The sequence below is a fragment of the Podarcis raffonei genome, chromosome 17 (assembly GCF_027172205.1).
Source record: "Podarcis raffonei isolate rPodRaf1 chromosome 17, rPodRaf1.pri, whole genome shotgun sequence".
Classification (NCBI taxonomy): Eukaryota; Metazoa; Chordata; class Lepidosauria; order Squamata; family Lacertidae; genus Podarcis; species Podarcis raffonei.
In genome coordinates this window covers 36,153,324-36,171,523 of record NC_070618.1, presented here as the reverse complement: position 1 = coordinate 36,171,523, position 18,200 = coordinate 36,153,324, and the positions used below count along the sequence as shown (strand labels likewise).

Sequence of the window (18,200 nt, the reverse complement as noted above, 5' to 3'; positions counted from 1 at the left end):
GTAGCACTGATGAAGGCTTTAAGGGCACTGTGGTGGCCCCGTTCTCTCTCAGCACCACACTGATTACCTAGTAAAGAGATACCACAGATTAAAATCTGGTCTGGAAACACCCTAAAAGGCTACAACCCACTGTCAAATTACAGGGTGCTAAAGGTCGGTATAGTTAAAGCTATGGTTTTCCCAGTAGTGACGTATGGAAGTGAGAGCTGGACCATAAAGAAGGCTGATCGCCGAAGAATTGATGCTTTTGAATTCTGGTGCTGGAGGAGACTCTTGAGAGTCCCATGGACTGCAAGAAGATCAAACCTCTCCATTCTGAAGGAAATCAGCCCTGAATGCTCACTGGAAGGACAGATCCTGAAGCTGAGGCTCCAATACTTTGGCCACCTCATGAGAAGAGAAGACTCCCTGGAAAATTGGGAAAGATGGAGGGTGCAAGGAGAAGGGGACGACAGAGGACAAGATGGTTGGACAGTGTTCTCGAAGCTACCAACATGAGTTTGATCAAACTGCGGGAGGCAGTGGAAGACAGGAGTGCCTTGCATGCTCTGGTCCATGGGGTCACGAGGAGTCGGACACGACTAAACGATTAAACAACATCATCATCATCAAGGCAATCTGCCTAAGGAACCAAGGGTCACAATGGCAGAGAGACAGTTGCACCTGTCCTCAGAATCATACTACCAACCACACAAAGAGAAGGAAAAATATGAGGTTTATTTACAGCTTACAGCACAATTTAACTAAAAAGAAATTCATGGAAGTTGGTTCATTTGAAAGCTGGGTCCTCCCATGTTCATTTCCACAGCAGATGAAATCAAGTTAGGAAGACATGTATTTTCCACATGCCACTTTTAGGTAACCACTTACACAACTCTTTAGAGTGCACAGACACCCAGTTCAGATGACAACGTTTGTGCAGGTCAGCATTCTGAAGCTATTGCTATAGAATGACTTTAAGATAAGTGTACTTCCTTCTTTTGGGCATACCCTGGTAAATGCCTCATCTCTTGTCCTCATGAAAGACCATCAGTTTAGTACAAGGCAATGTGTATTCTCTTCTGCCCATGAATTGCTTGAAGATATATTCCCATAGACACTGTAAGCATAGGTCTATCAGCAACAATAGGCACCATTCTGGAAAACCCAGGATAGACACACATTATTTTAGATTCCATCCCTGAATGCTCAAAAGCATTTTTAGATTTAAGAGCAAGCTGTCTCACCTACAGACACACACAATACCACTCTCCCTCCTATGTAGATCATACAAATTGCAGTAGTCCATCTCTAGAGCACAGCCTAGAGTTCAAAAAGAGATACCGAAAGGTATTACTGATTAAGGAGCCCCCGAGAATCCTGGATCTGTATCAGACAGATCTAGACTGCTTTGATCTGGGGCCAGCCTAATTGCTTGTTGCTCTAGAACAAGAGTTGACCCGCAACTTATTTGGCTGTGCTCTAGATTTCATTCTCTGTGGATGTTCTTGCCTTTGGCAATCTTTGACACTCAGGTTCTAGAGTGCTGTCATTGGTTTAGAAACAAGTCTGTGCACATTGCAAGTAGCCTCACACCTAGAGCTCACATATATATATATTAAAAAAAACACTCTAGAAAATTGTGGGGGTGATTTGAGCACCTGCCTCAAACATGGAGGCAGTCTTGTTCATTGTCCTCTAATGTGCTCAGCGTTCCACTCCCCGCCCTGAAGAAACAAGGCTGCCCCTTCAGTCTAGGAGTTCCTCTGTCCTGCAGATGTTATGTATTCTGGAGGGAGCTCAGTCGTCCTCTGATCCACCAACATAGTGACAGACAGCATCATACTCTAGCGTCAAGACCTTCTCATCTTCCCGCTGCAGCTGCACCAGTGCGCGGCTCTGCGCCTTGTCTCGACGAAGAATGCGGCCCACCTAGGTGGAGAGAGAGCAGAGAGTAATTCATTGCCTGAGACTGCAGAGGGTTTTGGTGTTTTTTAACAGATGCAAGCACGGGACGTGGGTGGCGCTGTGGGTTAAACCACAGAGCCTAGGACTTGCCGATCAGAATGTCGGCGGTTCGAATCCCCGCGACGGGGTGAGCTCCCGTTGCTCGGTCCCTGCTCCTGCCCACCTAGCAGTTTGAAAGCATGCCAAGTGCAAGTAGATAAATAGGTACCGCTCCAGCGAGAAGGTAAACGGTGTTTCCGTGCGCTGCTCTGGTTCGCCAGAAGTGGCTTAGTCATGCTGGCCACATGACCCGGAAGCTGTATGCCGACTCCCTCGGCCAATAAAGCGAGATGAGTGCCACAACCCCAGAGTCGGCCACGACTGGACCTAACAGGGCAGCTGTTTACCAGCTCCATCTGGTACGTAGGCTGAGACCCTATCTGCCTGCGGACTGTCTCGCCAGAGTGGTGCATGCTCTGGTTATCTCCCGCTTGGACTACTGCAATGCGCTCTACGTGGGGCTACCTTTGAAGGTGACTTGGAAACTACAACTAATCCAGAATGCGGCAGCCAGACTGGTAACTGGGAGCGGCCGCCAAGACCATATAACACCGGTCTTGAAAGACCTACATTGGCTCCCAGTACGTTTCCGAGCACAATTCAAAGTGTTGGTGCTGACCTCTAAAGCCCTAAACGGCCTCGGTCCAGTATACCTGAAGGAGCGTCTCCACCCCCATCATTCTGCCCGGACGCTGAGGTCCAGCACCGAGGGGCTTCTGGCGGTTCCCTCATTGCGAGAAGCAAAGCTACAGGGAACCAGGCTGAGGGCCTTCTCGGTAGTGGCGCCCGCCCTGTGGAACGCCCTTCCAGCAGATGTCAAAGAGATAAACAACTACCTGACATTCAGAAGACATCTTAAGGCAGCCCTGTTCAGGGAAGTTTTTAACGTGGGATATTTTACTGTATTTTTGGTTTTTATGGAAGCCGCCCAGAGTGGCTGGGGAGGCCCAGCCAGATGGGCGGGGTATAAATAATAAATTCTTATATTATTATTAATTATTATAATGGTCAGGGGTCCCTTTACCTTTACCTAACAGATGCAAGCATGCACTGCTCTCTCCATGCACACTGCATATCATCACACACCGTGCGTATATGTGTGCTTAGCTCCACTTTCCCTTCTGCCCTTGACTTTTCAAGTTAAGATTTCAACATTGGCATGAGCTTTATTTGCAGCTCTGGTTATGGGAGTCACTTGGACAGGGACAGCTTAGCCACAGCAGTGCATGCATTTGCATCTTCGCAACTGGATTGCTGCAGTGCAGGGCTGCTTTTAGGCTTGGTTCAGAAGCAGCAACACGGCAGCAAGGTTGGAGAGAACAGTGGTTAACTGTGAACATGCAACACCAGGTGTACAGGAGCTGCACTGGCTGCCAATTAGCTACCAAGCCACATTCAAGGTGCCTATGTGGACATAACGCCCTATGAACCAGGCCAGTCTTTGGAGAGCCTACAGACACCCTCTTACCAGGGCCACACCTGCTGACTGTGCAAGGTGTGGTGACATGTGAGAAGGAATTTTCTATAGCGGCACCCCTGCCCTTGCTGATGGGCTTTAGGCATTTTGTAGGCACATTTTCATTTACTCAGGGATTTGGTTAGTTGACAAATATTCTCAGTCTTACAGTGTTCAGATGCCAATTTGGTTTATCATTGCTGTCTGGTTTTTCATATTGTTTTATTTTATCATGTATCATATACTTGTATATTGCACCCCATTCTGGGATTTTAATGAAAAGCTGACTATAAATTACCTCTTCTGATCACCCAGGCCTTCCCTACCCAGTAATATTGGCCTGGCACATACCATCTGCTGTGTGTACTGCATTTTTAATCCAAGTTTATGAATTACTGTATTAGTTTTATCGTGGATTAGGTTTTCTTGTTTGGAACCACTCTGAATGTTTTGTTTTTAATATCAGAGCTTTATAAATATTTTAAAGGCATACTGCTCTGCTGCCCAGGAGGACTCCCCTGTGAGTGTCTGAGGGTCCTGCTCTTGCCACTTACCATCTGGCCTGGGGTGGGGCCTGAAGCCTCAAAGGACTGCTCTGCTGCCCAGGAGGACTCCCCTGTGAGTGTCTGAGGGTCCTGCTCTTGCCACTTACCATCTGGCCTGGGGCGGGGCCTGAAGCCTCAAAAGGACTGCTCTGCTGCCCAGGAGGACTCCCCTGTGAGTGTCTGAGGGTCCTGCTCCTTCCTGCCACTTACCAACTGGCCTGGGGTGGGGCCTGAAGCCTCAAAAGGACTGCTCTGCTGCCCAGGAGGATTCCCCTGTGAATGTCTGAGGGTCCTGCTCTTGCCACTTACCATCTGGCCTGGGGCGGGGCCTAAAGCCTCACAAGGACTGCTCCTGCCACTATCTGGCCCAGGTGGGGCCTCACAGGGACGGTTGTTGCCACTGATGCTGCTACTGCCCAGGAGGACCCGGAGGGGCGCAGAGTTCTTTTTAACATGTTTTAAAATTTTCCTTTCCCTTTAGATTTTATATATGGGGGTGGGATGGATGTTTGGGTGGGCTTGGGAATTCGTTAGATTTTGATGAATTTGTAATTTCTGCAGTTTTTATTTGTATTGTTTTATTGTTTTCTGGGTAGTTTTGTTTTTTGTTTTTATTGTTTTAAGGTTTTATTGTTTTAGGCTGCGAAAGAATAACATTAATTGCCATCAATGGAGGCTACTATGAGGCTTGGGATTGCTACCGTGGAGGGGCGAGGGAGGTATGGCGGTGGGGGCAGATGTTATAGGCGAAGGGGATCGAGATATGGATATGCTCGTACCCCTTCCAATCTGCGCCTCATCCCGAGGGACGAGGGTAGGGCGAGCAAGGACTACTCACCTCCGTCACTGGTGCTGTGCAATGCCAGGTCTATAGGCAACAAAACCGCCACCCTGCGAGATTTCTTTATCTCGCAGGGGGTCGACCTGGCTTGTGTGACGGAGACCTGGGTGCGCGAAGGGGCAACAGTTACCTTAAGAGAGATGGCGCCCCCGGGTTTCTCCGTCCTCCACCAGTCACGGACTGTGGGCCGGGGGGGAGGGGTGGCATTATTAATCCAGGAAGATTGTTCTTTCAGGGCTCTACCATCACCATCGATCCCCGGCATTGAATGTGTTGGCCTAGTGTGGGGCTCCGAGGTGAGCTTGGCTGTCTGGCTGGTGTACCGGCCACCTAGCGCACCAGCAGCCACCCTGTCAGGCCTATTGGAGGCGGTGGCCGGCTGGGCCTTGGAGTTCCCTAACCTATTGGTATTGGGGGACTTCAACATCCATGCTGATGCCACTCCCTCCTCACAGGCTCTGGACCTGGTGTCTTCCATGGCGACACTAGGGCTCTCCCAGTTTGTTTCGGGCCCCACACATCAAGCAGGCCACACGCTGGATTTGATCTTTGGTGTAGGTATAGATGTGATCATGTCTCCTTCGATGAAGGTGCCATGGTCTGATCACTACGCTCTGAAAGCCAGGATTGACTTTCCACCCCCACCCTGCTTAGGTGCCGAGCCGATTTGGGCTCGCCCGCAGAGGCTGATGGACCCTGATAGATTCCGCCAAGCCTTGCGGGACCTTGCTCCCCCTGGCGACTCATTGACTGAGCTTGTTGAGGGCTGGAATATCCAGCTCCTGGCAGCCATCGATGAGATCGCACCGAAGCGCCCTCTGCGACCCCGCAGAAACCGGGCTCCCTGGTTTACCGAGGAGCTCCGGAAAATGAAGCGGGACCTCAGACGGCTAGAGCGAGTATGGCGGGGTGCCCGTGACGGAGCCTCAAGAACATCTTATAGGGCTTTTATGAAAACCTACGAGATGGCGGTGAAGGCTGCTAAGAAGTCTTACTTCTCGGCCTCCATTGCATCCGCTAGCTCTCGCCCGGCGCAATTATTTAGTATAATCAGGTCTTTAACGTCCCTTGAAGGACAGCCAAATTTAAATAACAATTTGACACACGGCTGTGAGGCATTTGCGAGCTTTTTTGCGGAGAAGGTCTTGTTGCTCCGCCATGACCTCCCTGCCAATTTGGATACAATAAAGGAACTGGAGGCCCCTCGACTGTCCTCGGGTCCAGTATTGGACCACTTTGACCGGATATCCCCAGCCGATGTGGACAGACTCCTCCGAGCTGGAAAGCCCACCACCTGTCCTCTCGACCCGTGCCCGTCTTGGCTGATTAGAGCGTGTCCAGACGAGGTGCGGGCCCTCCTGGGGGATATCATCAATTTGTCCCTTGGCACGGGGACATTCCCAGGGGAACTGAAGGAGGCAGTGGTGCGCCCGCTCTTAAAGAAAACATCATTAGATCCTTTAGATCTATCCAATTACCGCCCGGTTTCGAATCTTCCGTTCCTGGGTAAGGTGATTGAGAGAGCGGTTGCTGAACAGCTTGGTGGGTTTCTGGATGAAACATCGGCTCTGGATCCATTCCAGTCTGGCTTCCGCGCTGGTCATGGGACCGAGACAGCTCTGGTTGCCCTAACAGATGATCTTCGTAGACAGCTGGATCGAGGCGGGTCGGGGCTGCTGATTCTTCTAGATCTGTCAGCAGCTTTCGACATGGTCGATCATGAACTTCTGGACCACCGCCTTGCCGACGTGGGGATCCAGGGCACAGTCCTTCAATGGCTGCGCTCGTTTCTCTCTGGTCGGGGACAGAGGGTGGCGCTTGGGGGGGAATTGTCATCGCGCCACTCCTTGGTGTGTGGAGTACCTCAGGGTGCGATACTCTCCCCAATGCTTTTCAACATCTTTATGCGCCCCCTCGCCCAGCTTGTCCGGAGTTTTGGGCTGGGTTGCCATCAGTATGCCGATGACACCCAACTCTATCTGTTGATGGATGGCCATCCTGACTCGGCCCCAGACACACTGACCAGATGTCTGGAAGCTGTGGCTGGATGGTTACGTGGGAGCCGGTTGAAGCTAAATCCTTCGAAGACAGAGGTCCTGTGGCTGGGACGGGACGATATGGGATTGGGGGGGCAACTCCCATCTCTTGCGGGGGCGCAGTTAGTGCCAGCACCGTCCGTTAAGAGTTTGGGTGTAATCTTCAACACCTCCCTTTCCATGGAGGCGCAGATTGCAGCTATAACAAAGGCGGCATTTTTCCATCTCCGCCAAGCTAAGCAGTTGGCTCCTTACCTCTCTCGCCCTGACCTAGCCACTGTGATCCACGCGACGGTCACCTCCAGACTGGATTATTGTAACTCGCTCTACGTGGGGCTGCCCTTAAGACTGACCCAGAAACTCCAGCGGGTGCAGAATGCTGCAGCGAGACTCCTTACGGGGTCTTCGCTGCGAGATCACATTCATCCGGTGCTATATCAACTGCACTGGCTCCCGGTGGAATACAGGATCAGGTTTAAGGTGCTGGTTTTAACCTTTAAAGCCCTATACGGCCTTGGACCCTCGTACCTACGGGACCGCCTCTCCTGGTATGCCCCACAGAGAAACTTACGGTCTTCAAATAAAAATATCTTGAAGGTCCCAGGCCACAGAGAAGTTAGGCTGGCTTCAACTAGAGCCAGGGCTTTTTCGGCTGTGGCTCCGACCTGGTGGAACACTCTGTCACAAGAGACTAGGGCCCTGCGGGACTTGACATCTTTCCGCAGGGCCTGCAAGACAGAGCTGTTCCGCCAGGCCTTTGGCCAGGGCACAGCCTGACTCCCTCCCTCGGCAATCTTCGCGGAGCTCTGGCCCAATAGTGGCCAGTGGCTTGAATTTAATTAATTTTATAATGAATGATTTTAGAGTGTTGTTTGTGTTGTACTTTTGTATTGTTTTATTGTTGTTAGCCGCCCTGAGCCCAGCTTCGGCTGGGGAGGGCGGGATATAAATAAAATTTATTATTATTTATTATTATTATATACTGACACAAATGTTAGCTTAGCGTCTCATTTTTTGCAGTATCAGCTATCTTATGTGTGGGGAAGGAAAGAAGAAAATCCACCCTTCCCTATTCCCCACCCTAGATTAAAAATGTACAAACCCTAACCATTCAACTGTTCTCCAAGATGTCTGCAGATAAAATTCAAAATACTGCTATTGCTTTCCAACAATCACATCTAACACCCACTTATGTAGCTTATTCATCATCTTTATCACAATAACTGTAAGACATAAGCCCACATCATTTTAAATAAATAAATTTAAAGTATTGCTTGCCACCTTGAACCCATGGGCTTTAGAGTGAGAGGGGAATGAGATTTTTACATGCAAGAGGTGGCTGTGGGAAGAGAGGGAAAAGCACGCTACACATGCTCAGAGACACTGGGTTGCATTCAACCATCAGAGCAGATTCACTGAAATGGCTGGACCTGTTAGTCATGTCCATTAATTTCAGTGAGTCCACTCCAAGTAGGACTAATATTGGAACATTATTGTTAGGAATTTGTGGGCCGAGTCTTGACACTGAAGACCATTTGAGCAAAGCCTTAGCTTAAAAGCTACACCCAGGAAGCTGAATCAGGAATGTAGGCTACATGTTTCTTAAGCCAGGACAACAAAGAAGCCCACCTCCACCGGAGTCGTTCTCTGTCCAGTGTTTTCTTGAATTTCTCTCACTTCATTTGCATAATTTGCATGTGTGTGTGTTTTTAGAGTAGAACTGCGCAGCTCATATTCCAATATAAAGAGAAGCTCAGAGACCTCCCCAGCAACTCTCTGGATTCTCTTGCACCCGGAAGAAGTGCTTCGCTGTTGCTCCTCTGCCATCAATACCAGGTTCATTTCACGAGAGGCCCAACCTGTCTCATGGTAATGGCTCAGGCCCCACCCATTGTGGTCTGTGACTCACCCGGCCAGCCTGTTCCCCTAGGACCACCATGACCAAGTCCGAATCACTTCGAGGGATAACTGTCTCCAGCATGGACTCGTGAATTCCTATGGAAGGAGGAATCATAGAGTTGGAAGGAAGGGACCACAGGGCCATCTAGTCCAACCCCTTGCAATGCAGAAGTCCTTTTGCCCAACATGAGACTGGAACATGTGACCCTGAGATTAAGAGTCTCACGCTCTACCAACTGAGCTAACCCAGAGGCTACTACTTCAGCCATCAGAAGAGGTCAGATGAAGTAGCAACAATCTGGGGGGCCACTAGCCTGGTCATCCACAGTTTCTCCATCTAATTACAAGTCACATTCTAAGACCCTCCTGCTACCTTGGCTGAAGCTAGGGCTTCGGCTGCCATAGAGAAAGATCTCTCGCTTTCCTATAGGAAGGCCCCTTTGCAGCAGAATTTTGCACCTGAATTTTCTACCCTTCCCCTTCCAAGTTGCAGATGACAAACTGGATCTACTTGGGAGGGGCTCCAAAAACAAACTGGGGTTCTAATGGTGTGGGGTGAAGCACCTAGCCTTTTAAGCACTCTGGTCCTTACTATTTACTGGTTAAGAATAGGAAAATGTTATTCTACCTTAACTATACGAGGGCAGTTTAACTACACAAAGACAGCCTCAGGTTCCAAGGGAAAGCCAGGGATAGTCAGGAAGAGTCAGGAACACACTCACCATCCAGAACGCGACCCTCATCTGTTCGGCAGACACATGAGTCTGGCTTGAGGACATCTTCGATTACCATCTGGAGGGGAGTGGGGTAGGGTGGGGGGAGAAGCCAGCACAAGGTTTCATGCCATTTTGCCTCTAAGATTAGAGCTCAGGTACAGGCTTGGTCTTGGTATGTGGGGAACTCTGATCAAAAGGGAGTTTAACCTCAATACAGTAGAAAGTGTTCACATTCTGAAGTGGCACGGGCATCTCTCAGGACTGCATCACCACAGCCTTTAACGGAGGAGTTCCTTTAAGGCATGGTCTCCACCCTTCCTTGGTGAAGAGGGTTTGATGCAATTGCTGCATTTTTATACAGGAGTTGCTTTCAAACAAGCAACTCTCCAAAAAGACAGCCCCACTGTAGCCCAACATTGGATGAAGAGTCCCCACCCCCTCAAGACAATTAACTTTGGAAATCCATCCTATGGCCCCAATGACAGGTGGCATGGGGGCAGACTTGGCACACATGCTCTGCTGCAGCGCTGGCATCTGTTTCAAGGGACAGCAGCAAGTGGGGGGGCCGAGTGAGGCCTCCTATAAAACTGGCACATGTTAAAAAGGGAACTTCCATGAAATACCTTGGTATTGTAGTATTTGCCTCCCTTGAAGAGCTTATCCACAAAGCGGACTCGCAGGTCTCGCCGCAACCAGTGAGATCTGGAAGAGGAATTGCTATTGCTGCTGCTGTTGCTGCTGCCACCGCTACCCTTATTCTGCTTCACAGCACGGTCATCTCTATGAGCAAAAGGCACAGAAGCAGTCAAGTATTAGTGCCACTCATGAGGGATTGCTGCTAAAACCAGGGGCAAGTAACCCATGGCCCTCCAGATCAGTGGCTGCTAGCCACGATGGCTATACTCTGTCTCCACGCTCAGTATGTTTCTGAAGATCAGTCACTGAAAACTTCAGCTGGGGAGAGTGCTCTTGTGCTTAGGTCCAGCTTGCGCATTTCCTTTGGGGCACCTGGCTGGCCACTGTGAGAACAGGATGATACACTAGATGGGCCACCCGTCTGATCCTGCAGGGCTTTCCTCATTTTCTGGAACAGGCACCCCCAACCTTCAGTCCTCCAGATTTTTGGACTACAATTCCCATCATCCCTAACCACTGGTCCTGTTAGCTAGGGATCATGGGAGTTGTAGGCCAAAACATCTGGAGGGCCGCAACTTGGGGGTGCCTGTTCTAGAAGCTGTTAGAACGATAGCTCCAATCACCTCTGACCACTCTGACCGGCATAGATGAGTTTTGGAGTCCAACAATATCTGGAGAGCCCCAGGTTCCAGACCCATGGTTTAAACTGTACCAGATTATATTGAGATGAAAAGCTTTGTTATCAAGTAAAACACAGCCCGGGGGTTGGAATAACGGAATAATTTCCACTACCTAAAGAAGCTCACCAGGTGCTGGGTGAACTCTCTCAGGGTTTGTTCTTGGCTCCTTGACAGAAGCAAACCACACGCTCTGGTTCAAACGTAACACTAAGTCAAGACTTGCAGTTTGTTTCTCCACAAGTGCCAGCATGCAGCTTGTTCACAGCTAAACCAACGTTTATTCTTACTGTGACTTAGCATGACTTGCAAACTAGTCCACTGTCAGCTTCAACGGCTGTCAGTTAACCTGAGCGGTCTTTGAAGCAAAGTTAAAAGATGCACAGTGTTCTGGCAGAGGCTCCTCTTGATGGCTAAAGACATTCTGTGAGAATCTAGCCTTGACTAAGCCGCCAGCAAAGAGGCTGCTAGTAGTTGCTTCTCCAGAACTGGCAGCACAGTTGCCCCATCCTCTGCTGATGCCATTACCTCTCGGCCCCAGGTGGGTGCTTCCTCTTCCTCTCCTTCTCCTCCTTTTTGTCCTCTGAAGTTCTGTGATCTGATTCATACTTGGTCCCATTCCTCTGTTCTGCCTCCTTCTCTTTGTGGGCCTTACTGAGGCGGCCTGCAGTGGGAGGGGCAAAAACAGCAAACTTGAGGGGACGCTCAGACTGAAATGGGGAGGCTGCATAAGCTGTCTGCTCATTTGCAACCCAAGCCCCCAAAGCAAGACACAGGCAAATGTCAGAAATCTGTACCGGAAACCCTAGAATAGATCACAAAGGAAGAACTGAAGGCAACATTAGGGAATGACCTCATTAGGGAAGGGAGCCAAAACTTACTCAGGTCTTTGGCCAGTTTATCGTATTCCTTCTGGGTCACAGGTCGGACTCCATGCTGGCTCACAGTTACTGTTTTCCCACCAATGGCCAATTTCACCATGACACGAGCATTATCTCCATCTACGCCTTCAATCTATGGAAGAGGAAGAGGGAAGCAAAAGGTCATTCAGAAAACTACAATGTCCAGAATGCCTTGGGTGTAACAAAAATGCAGAATTTACAGGGTGGGTGCTAAAGTTGACTTCTACTTACATAACAGGTTTTCCCCTTCCGCTCCTCCCTCCCCTGCATGACCCTCAAAATCTGCTCTGGAGGATTGGCAGATCATCTGGAACAGATCTGGGGGGCATACAGAGGGCTGCAGAGGTGGGTGGAGAGAAATAAAGGGGCAGTTGTGTTGTGCAAGTGGAAGTCCTTTCTGCTCATGCACAGACGGAGTGGGATTCTACCCACAAATTGTACTCTCTTCTCAAAGTAGGAAAAAGGCAGGCAAATATGGAAAACAGAGCATAGTTTTGTTATGGTCCTTGCTCATATATTGGACCAAGCTCAGCTATCTATCTATCTATCTATCTATCTATCTATCTATCTACCTCTTTCCACTGAGTAGCCTGTAGAGCAGGAACAAAGAACAGAAGCTATACTGCGTATGGACTTTCTGCGACACTTACAAAGCAAACCTCAACTCAAAGACCCAAAATAGGGACCCAACTCAAAGACCCCACCAAACTAGTACAAAGACTTTGAGGGAGCTGAGAAGTCCCCACAACAACCACCTGCAAATAGGTACCAAGAAAGACATCCCAAGGAAGCAGTTAAAACCTGGAAAACCAGCTGTATCAGGTGGCAGGATCCAGTCAGTCTTATATCACAGGTGCCCTATGGGTGGGTCCATTCTCCGCCTTCTGATTCAATTATGATGACTATATTTATTTATATTCCACCCTTCCTCCCAAAGCAGCACAGGGCGGCATATAACAAGCAAAAACAAAACCCTATTTACAACGTTTTAAAAACAATTCCAATGTAGAAGCAGACTAGGAAAGATCTCTACCTAAAAGTCTTGTTGGAAAAGAAATGTCTTCAGTAATTGGGGGGGAAAGCAGATGGTGCTTGGCTAATACTTAACAGGGGATAATTTATCAAAGGATGGGTGCCACAATTCTTATATTGTGCAGAGTGGGTAAGATTGACTGGGAATATAAAGAGAGGCTCTTTCAAGTATCCTGGTCCTAAGCTGTATAAGCATTAAGTTGGGTAGAAAGAGTCAAAGTAGAGGCTATATGTCTTCCCTAGTGAATGTTTATGCCTCTCTCAGGAGCCCCTCCAGCTTGCTTGCAGAATACTAAACCCCGGGTCAACACAGACCTGAGCACAAAGTGACAAATAGCAGGAGTTCGCAGAAAGAAACAGCTCACCTTCCCATACAGCTCCTTGTGAGGTCCAGCCTCAATGTAGACTGCACCTCCTGGAACCAATCCCAATGGCTCATCCTTGCTCTTGGAAGGCTCCTCGCCAGGTTTGGGGGGTCGCCGGGGTGCTGAGGATTGTAAATCCTGGGCTGCTGAGCGGTCTGCTCCAAGGCCCAGACCCTTGGGTCGAAGACGGTGCTCCGGAGGCTTCACGTCTCTTAATGTGAGCAAGAAGAGGAGCAGGATGGGATGAGAAAGAAACACATCACTGACCCTGTCCAATTTGGGGCAGCGTTTCTACCCACAAGAAGACAACCCTGTGCTGTTGCATAATGGACAGAAGCGGGCATGGAAGCAGTGGACTTGAATCATGGCACAGCCACAACTCACCGGGGGAAGTTTCCGCCAAGCAAATTTGGGGTGTCTCAAAGGAGAGATTTCAGCATCCATGGGAACAAAGGTTGCAATGCTACAGAGCCGGATCTACCAGTGAGGGCTAGGCATGCCAAGCCAGAGGCATTTACAAAGAGTTTACCACAGCCCATCACCCACTAAGCTGAGAAAACCATTCTTTACTTTTGCATTCAGAACGCTGCCGAATCTACCAAGCGACTGGCTACAGGAGGGGTGGAGAACCCATGACCCTCCCAGTCTTTAGGGACTCCCAACAACCCCAACCAGCTTGGCCAATGGTCAAGGATAAATGGGAGCTGAGGTCCAACAACATCTGGAGGACCAAAGGTTCCCCATTCCTGGGGTACTCTCTCTCTCACCCTCTCTCTAGCAACACTGCTCCAGCTCCACCTTTTCTTCCCTTCTGACTGCCTCTCTCCAACAACCTTCTTAGGATTCCAGCTAAATTCACTTCAGCTCTGGGTCACTTTAACCTGCAGCAGCTTTTTTCTAAACAAAAGTGCTTTATGATGTCTGTGACATGTGACAGGCCTCCCATAGGAACACATTCCCTAACCTCAAGCCACTGCCAGGAACATTTTTTGGTGCAGAAACAGGACTATTAACTGGCTTAGAATATATTTTGGTAACTGACCTTGGACTGAGATAAGGCATGCTCCCTAATGTATCTGTATTTTCAGCTATAATCTTTCGGCTACATCCTCGTTCAAACTGTTGCTGGCCCACACCAGAGGCTTAATGCCAAAGATGATACTAAACCCCTAGTTCAATACAACCTGTGAGCAGAACTTTTATTAAAATACTAGAAATGGGTTAAAAATTACTCCCCACCTGCTTAATTGTGGCCATTATAAAAGTAGCTTCAGCAAGGATTAATGCTATGGCGCATTCCAGCAAAGTGAAGAGTTTCACAGTTGCAAAGCAGGCCACTCCAAACACCCTGCTTTATGTCCTTGTGGAGTCCACCATGTTCAGTTATCACTGTCCCAGCAGTGCAGCCCACACAAGCATGCAGAAATAGGATGAAGTCCAAATCTAGAGTAGATTAAATTATTATCTGAACCTCAGCACATCCAATCCCCTTCCTCTCCCTTCCCATCAGTTATTTGTGAACTGCCAGAATCTGGACCATTAGCTCCTTGAGATTTTTCTTTTTTTTATTATTATTAATTAAATTTCTATACCACCCTTCATCCAAGGATCACAGGGCTGTTTACAATATAAAAACACGAAAGTACATAACACAGTAACAAACAAAAAACAAAAAAGGGGGGACTTAAGGGAGGGAGGGAACTCCCCAAATAGCTCAGCAAGGACTCACTGCTTGAAGGTGTTCCCAATGCCCTCGCCTGCTTTCCAGCCCATGCCCTTCAGCATGGCAAGACCATAGGCTTCTACTGGTACCTCTTCATAATCTGCCTCAGTTGACTAACAATGTGAGGGGAGGAAAAGAAAAAGAGGACAAGTATTAAACTCTCCTGAATAGGAGCTCAGAAGGTTGTCCACAGAAACCCACCACCACTATTACCGATTCTGGACGGAGGCTGACATCCACTTTATCTCCATCTTCGTAGCCATCAGGGACACGGTTCTGCATGAGGAGGGGAATGGAAAGTGTAGGGTCTATCTTGGTGCCACTCTCCCATTGCTCCTGTGACTTCCTAGATTCTGAATGCAAAGAGATCACGTTGTTATTATTTATTAATTTATATACTGCTCACACACCAAAATGGCTTCTAAACATTTTAGAAGTTGAAAGCCCATTATGAACTATCCACACGTAATAAAAACGTGCCACAAAACAATTCTATCAAAAAATAAAATACAACAAGCAGGTTTAAAAGCTTAACAATTAGAGCAGTTAAAAGGATCAATTAAAACAGTTAGATCAACAGGTTCATGATCAGGGGAATGATTGTCTAAACAGGTGCGTCTTGAAGAGCTAGCAGAATGACAAAACCAAGCAGTCTTGCATATTTCAGCAGGGAGGGCATTCCACAACACTGGTGCCTCCAAGAAAAAAGGAAAATGTCTGTGTTACCACAAACTGATAATCATCAAACCATGATAAAAACAATTAGGTTCTATTTCGTGATTTAATGTCCTTACTGGGCATGGAGAAACAATTAGCTGAAGCATAAGCAACATACTGCAGAACTAAGGCAAGAAACCTCAGAGTCAAGCAGTCCTTCCTAGGCCGGGTGTGGGGTGGGAGAGGACAAAGGTCCAGCATATAGTACAGCTGTTTGCAAAAACCAAAATATCTGGATATTTGTACCACATTCTTCATTTTTAAAGAGTGTCAACAGTCACCTAAGGTGGAGTAAGCAAGCCTGATAGTGATAAACAATCCTGACCTCAGCTTCACAGCCTTGGGAGTGCCTCCTGAACTTTGATGTTGCAATAGTGACCAGAAACACTTTTTGTCAACTCCACTGACAAGAACCATTTTCTACCAATTCAGAGTCACTTATGCCTCCACAGCCTCAGAGTTAGGTGACTAACCTGTCTGGTTACTGTGACGACCAATGGGGTAAAAAAATCCAACCTGATGTTTTCTGCTCCAGTTCTCAAGGATGGGAGAAGGCTGCAATTCTAAAGAAGGTGGAGTACGGAGCGCTCACCTTCAATGAGCTCCCTGACTGCTTGGGCCTCTACGCAGCTGTTCCCATCCTGTTCCTGGGGTGGTGCAGGGTCCTCTGGCTTCTTCCATTTGTTCTTCTGGATCAGGGGAATGACAAGCTCTTTCGGTTGTGGGGCTGGCCGAACACTGCAGAGGAGCATACACCAATTAAGACCACAACAGGGCTTGTCTACTCACAGAGGGATAGCAAAGTACAGTGGGGTGAAATTCTGACAAGCTTCGTTCCATCACTCATCTGGTGCCCTCATACTTGGTGGGAGAAACAAAAACTGCTTTGAACAAAACATATTTTTGTTCTACTGATTTGTAGTTTCCCTTGGGGTGGGGAGCAGGATACGGGCCAACCCACTGCAGGACACTCTGAGAGGTCAGCAGGGGTCACCTGTCGATCACCTGGCATTATATGATTTAGTGTACACTCCTGATTCTTTCTTTTGAAACTGTTAGCATAGGACAGGTAGAGCCACTGTTGCAATCAGATGACTGACAGATGAGCATGGCTTGGTCAAAACAACCTTTCAGGGCAAACGGGGAGGTCTGGTGGGCTTAATAAGGCCCACCAGCCAGAGGTTCCCCCACCACTGACCGACACATTCAGGTAATTTGTTGTGTTACAAACACACACACACACACAGAGAGAGAGCAATTTTTGACCACCACCACAACAACTGCAGAAGGGCACTTTTTCAAACTTTTTCAAATGCCTTCACATGCACTGCAGAGGAACTTAAGGGGGTGGTGGAATAAAGGTTACTGACCCTGCAAATGACTGACAAAAACAGTAATACGGGTAAGAAATGCATCTACTGTCAGTTGCTGATATGACCAGCAACTAACACTACAAAAAATACTGTATACCTTTCAAATGCATCACGATCCCATGTCACCCTTCCCTCTCCCTTCCCTCCACTGCCAAGGTGAAGAATTTAAGTTCATTAGGAGAACCCATCTCTGTATTTGTATTGTGGTGGAAAGTCCAGATCACACATTGGGATGCAAGTGTTTTGTGCAGCAGATGCAACAGATTGGCAACCTGTGGCTCTCCAGATGTTTGTCGGCTTCCTGTCAGCCTCAGCCATCATGACCAAGGATCAAGGATGGCTAAGTAACATGAGTATGGACAGGGAAGAGACAGGCAGAATTCCCACCCCGATCCAGGCTGGGAGTTGTTGCTTTTTGTTTCCCAGTGTATTATCAATAGAAGATCGGTGTGCTGCAAGCAAATTTTTCATCTGAAAGTGTAACCCGGAGGGGGAAAAAACCTGAGAACCAACACTCTAAAAAATAATAACAACCCACAGCCCTGTGACATCCCCTCTGGCATCTCGGAGAGAAGGCGGAGGCAGAGCCTGGCACGCTAGCTTTCTGCATGCGGGGATATCTCCCCCTCCCCGTCTCTCTCTCTCCTCAGCCACGCCAGAAGCGGCACCACCGAGTCCGCCAGGGACAGGCGCGGCCTGGCAAGGCGCAGCCCAAACCAGCCGCTCAAGCGAGCGACTGAGGCGCCGCGCAGACGACCCCCGCCGCCTCCTCCTCCAACTACCTTTGCAACTCGCGCCCCTCAATGGCGGAGAGGAAATCGGGCTCCTGCTTCGCTTCGCTGCCGCCATCCTGCCCCGTCACGAAAAGAAACCGCCTCCGCCCGGTTGTCCGCGTGAAGCCGAACGACACCGGGGCAGCTTGCGCCCCCGCTGGCTTCTCGGCCCCGTCCGCCATTTTCCCTTCGCTTCCTCGTCGCTCCTTCCCTCCCTCGCGTGCCTTTGGCGTCACTTGCGTCGCCCGCTGGGCATCATGGGAGACGGAGTTCCCGGGCCCCTCCCGTCTCCGTGGGAGAGCAAGCGGGACGGGGGGAGGAATAACTATAACTCCCATGGTGCAGCGCGGCAGAGGGCTTCTCGACTCTCTCAAATCAGAGAAACACTACAACTCCCGTGCTTCCTTGCGACAGCCCGAAGGCGCCGGCGCAAGCGCAGTGATCCGGGAGGCTTGCAAGGCATCCAAACTGCGCATGCGCCATACTGACGCAGACGAGCGAGCAGCGCCTCGTTTACTGTAAT

At 49.0% G+C, this 18,200-nt stretch overlaps 1 protein-coding gene across 1 annotated transcript; it reads right to left on the bottom strand.

Annotated features, from left to right (window-relative positions):
* Positions 1-698: 698 nt before the first annotated feature.
* GPKOW (G-patch domain and KOW motifs) lies at positions 699-18,030 on the bottom strand. The gene is made up of 11 exons (XM_053371210.1): positions 17,687-18,030; positions 16,124-16,269; positions 15,028-15,167; positions 14,821-14,927; positions 13,092-13,302; positions 11,674-11,806; positions 11,321-11,456; positions 10,103-10,259; positions 9,486-9,555; positions 8,774-8,859; positions 699-1,911 (listed from the first exon to the last, which is right to left on the bottom strand). Exons 1-11 carry the CDS (start codon positions 18,013-18,015, stop codon positions 1,780-1,782), a joined length of 1,647 nt encoding a protein of 548 aa, XP_053227185.1. The 5' UTR covers positions 18,016-18,030; the 3' UTR covers positions 699-1,779.
* Between the last annotated feature and the right edge of the window lie 170 nt (positions 18,031-18,200).

Coding starts and splice junctions, on each gene's coding strand:
- GPKOW (XM_053371210.1), bottom strand. CDS start 18,015: ATGGGAGTTATAGTTATTCCTCCCCCCGTCCCGCTTGCTCTCCCACGG. Junction 13,303..14,820: donor ATTGGGAACACCTTCAAGCA/GTGAGTCCTTGC, acceptor GCTCACATTAAG/AGACGTGAAGCCTCCGGAGC. Junction 10,260..11,320: donor CACCCACCTGGGGCCGAGAG/GTAATGGCATCA, acceptor TTTTGCTCATAG/AGATGACCGTGCTGTGAAGC.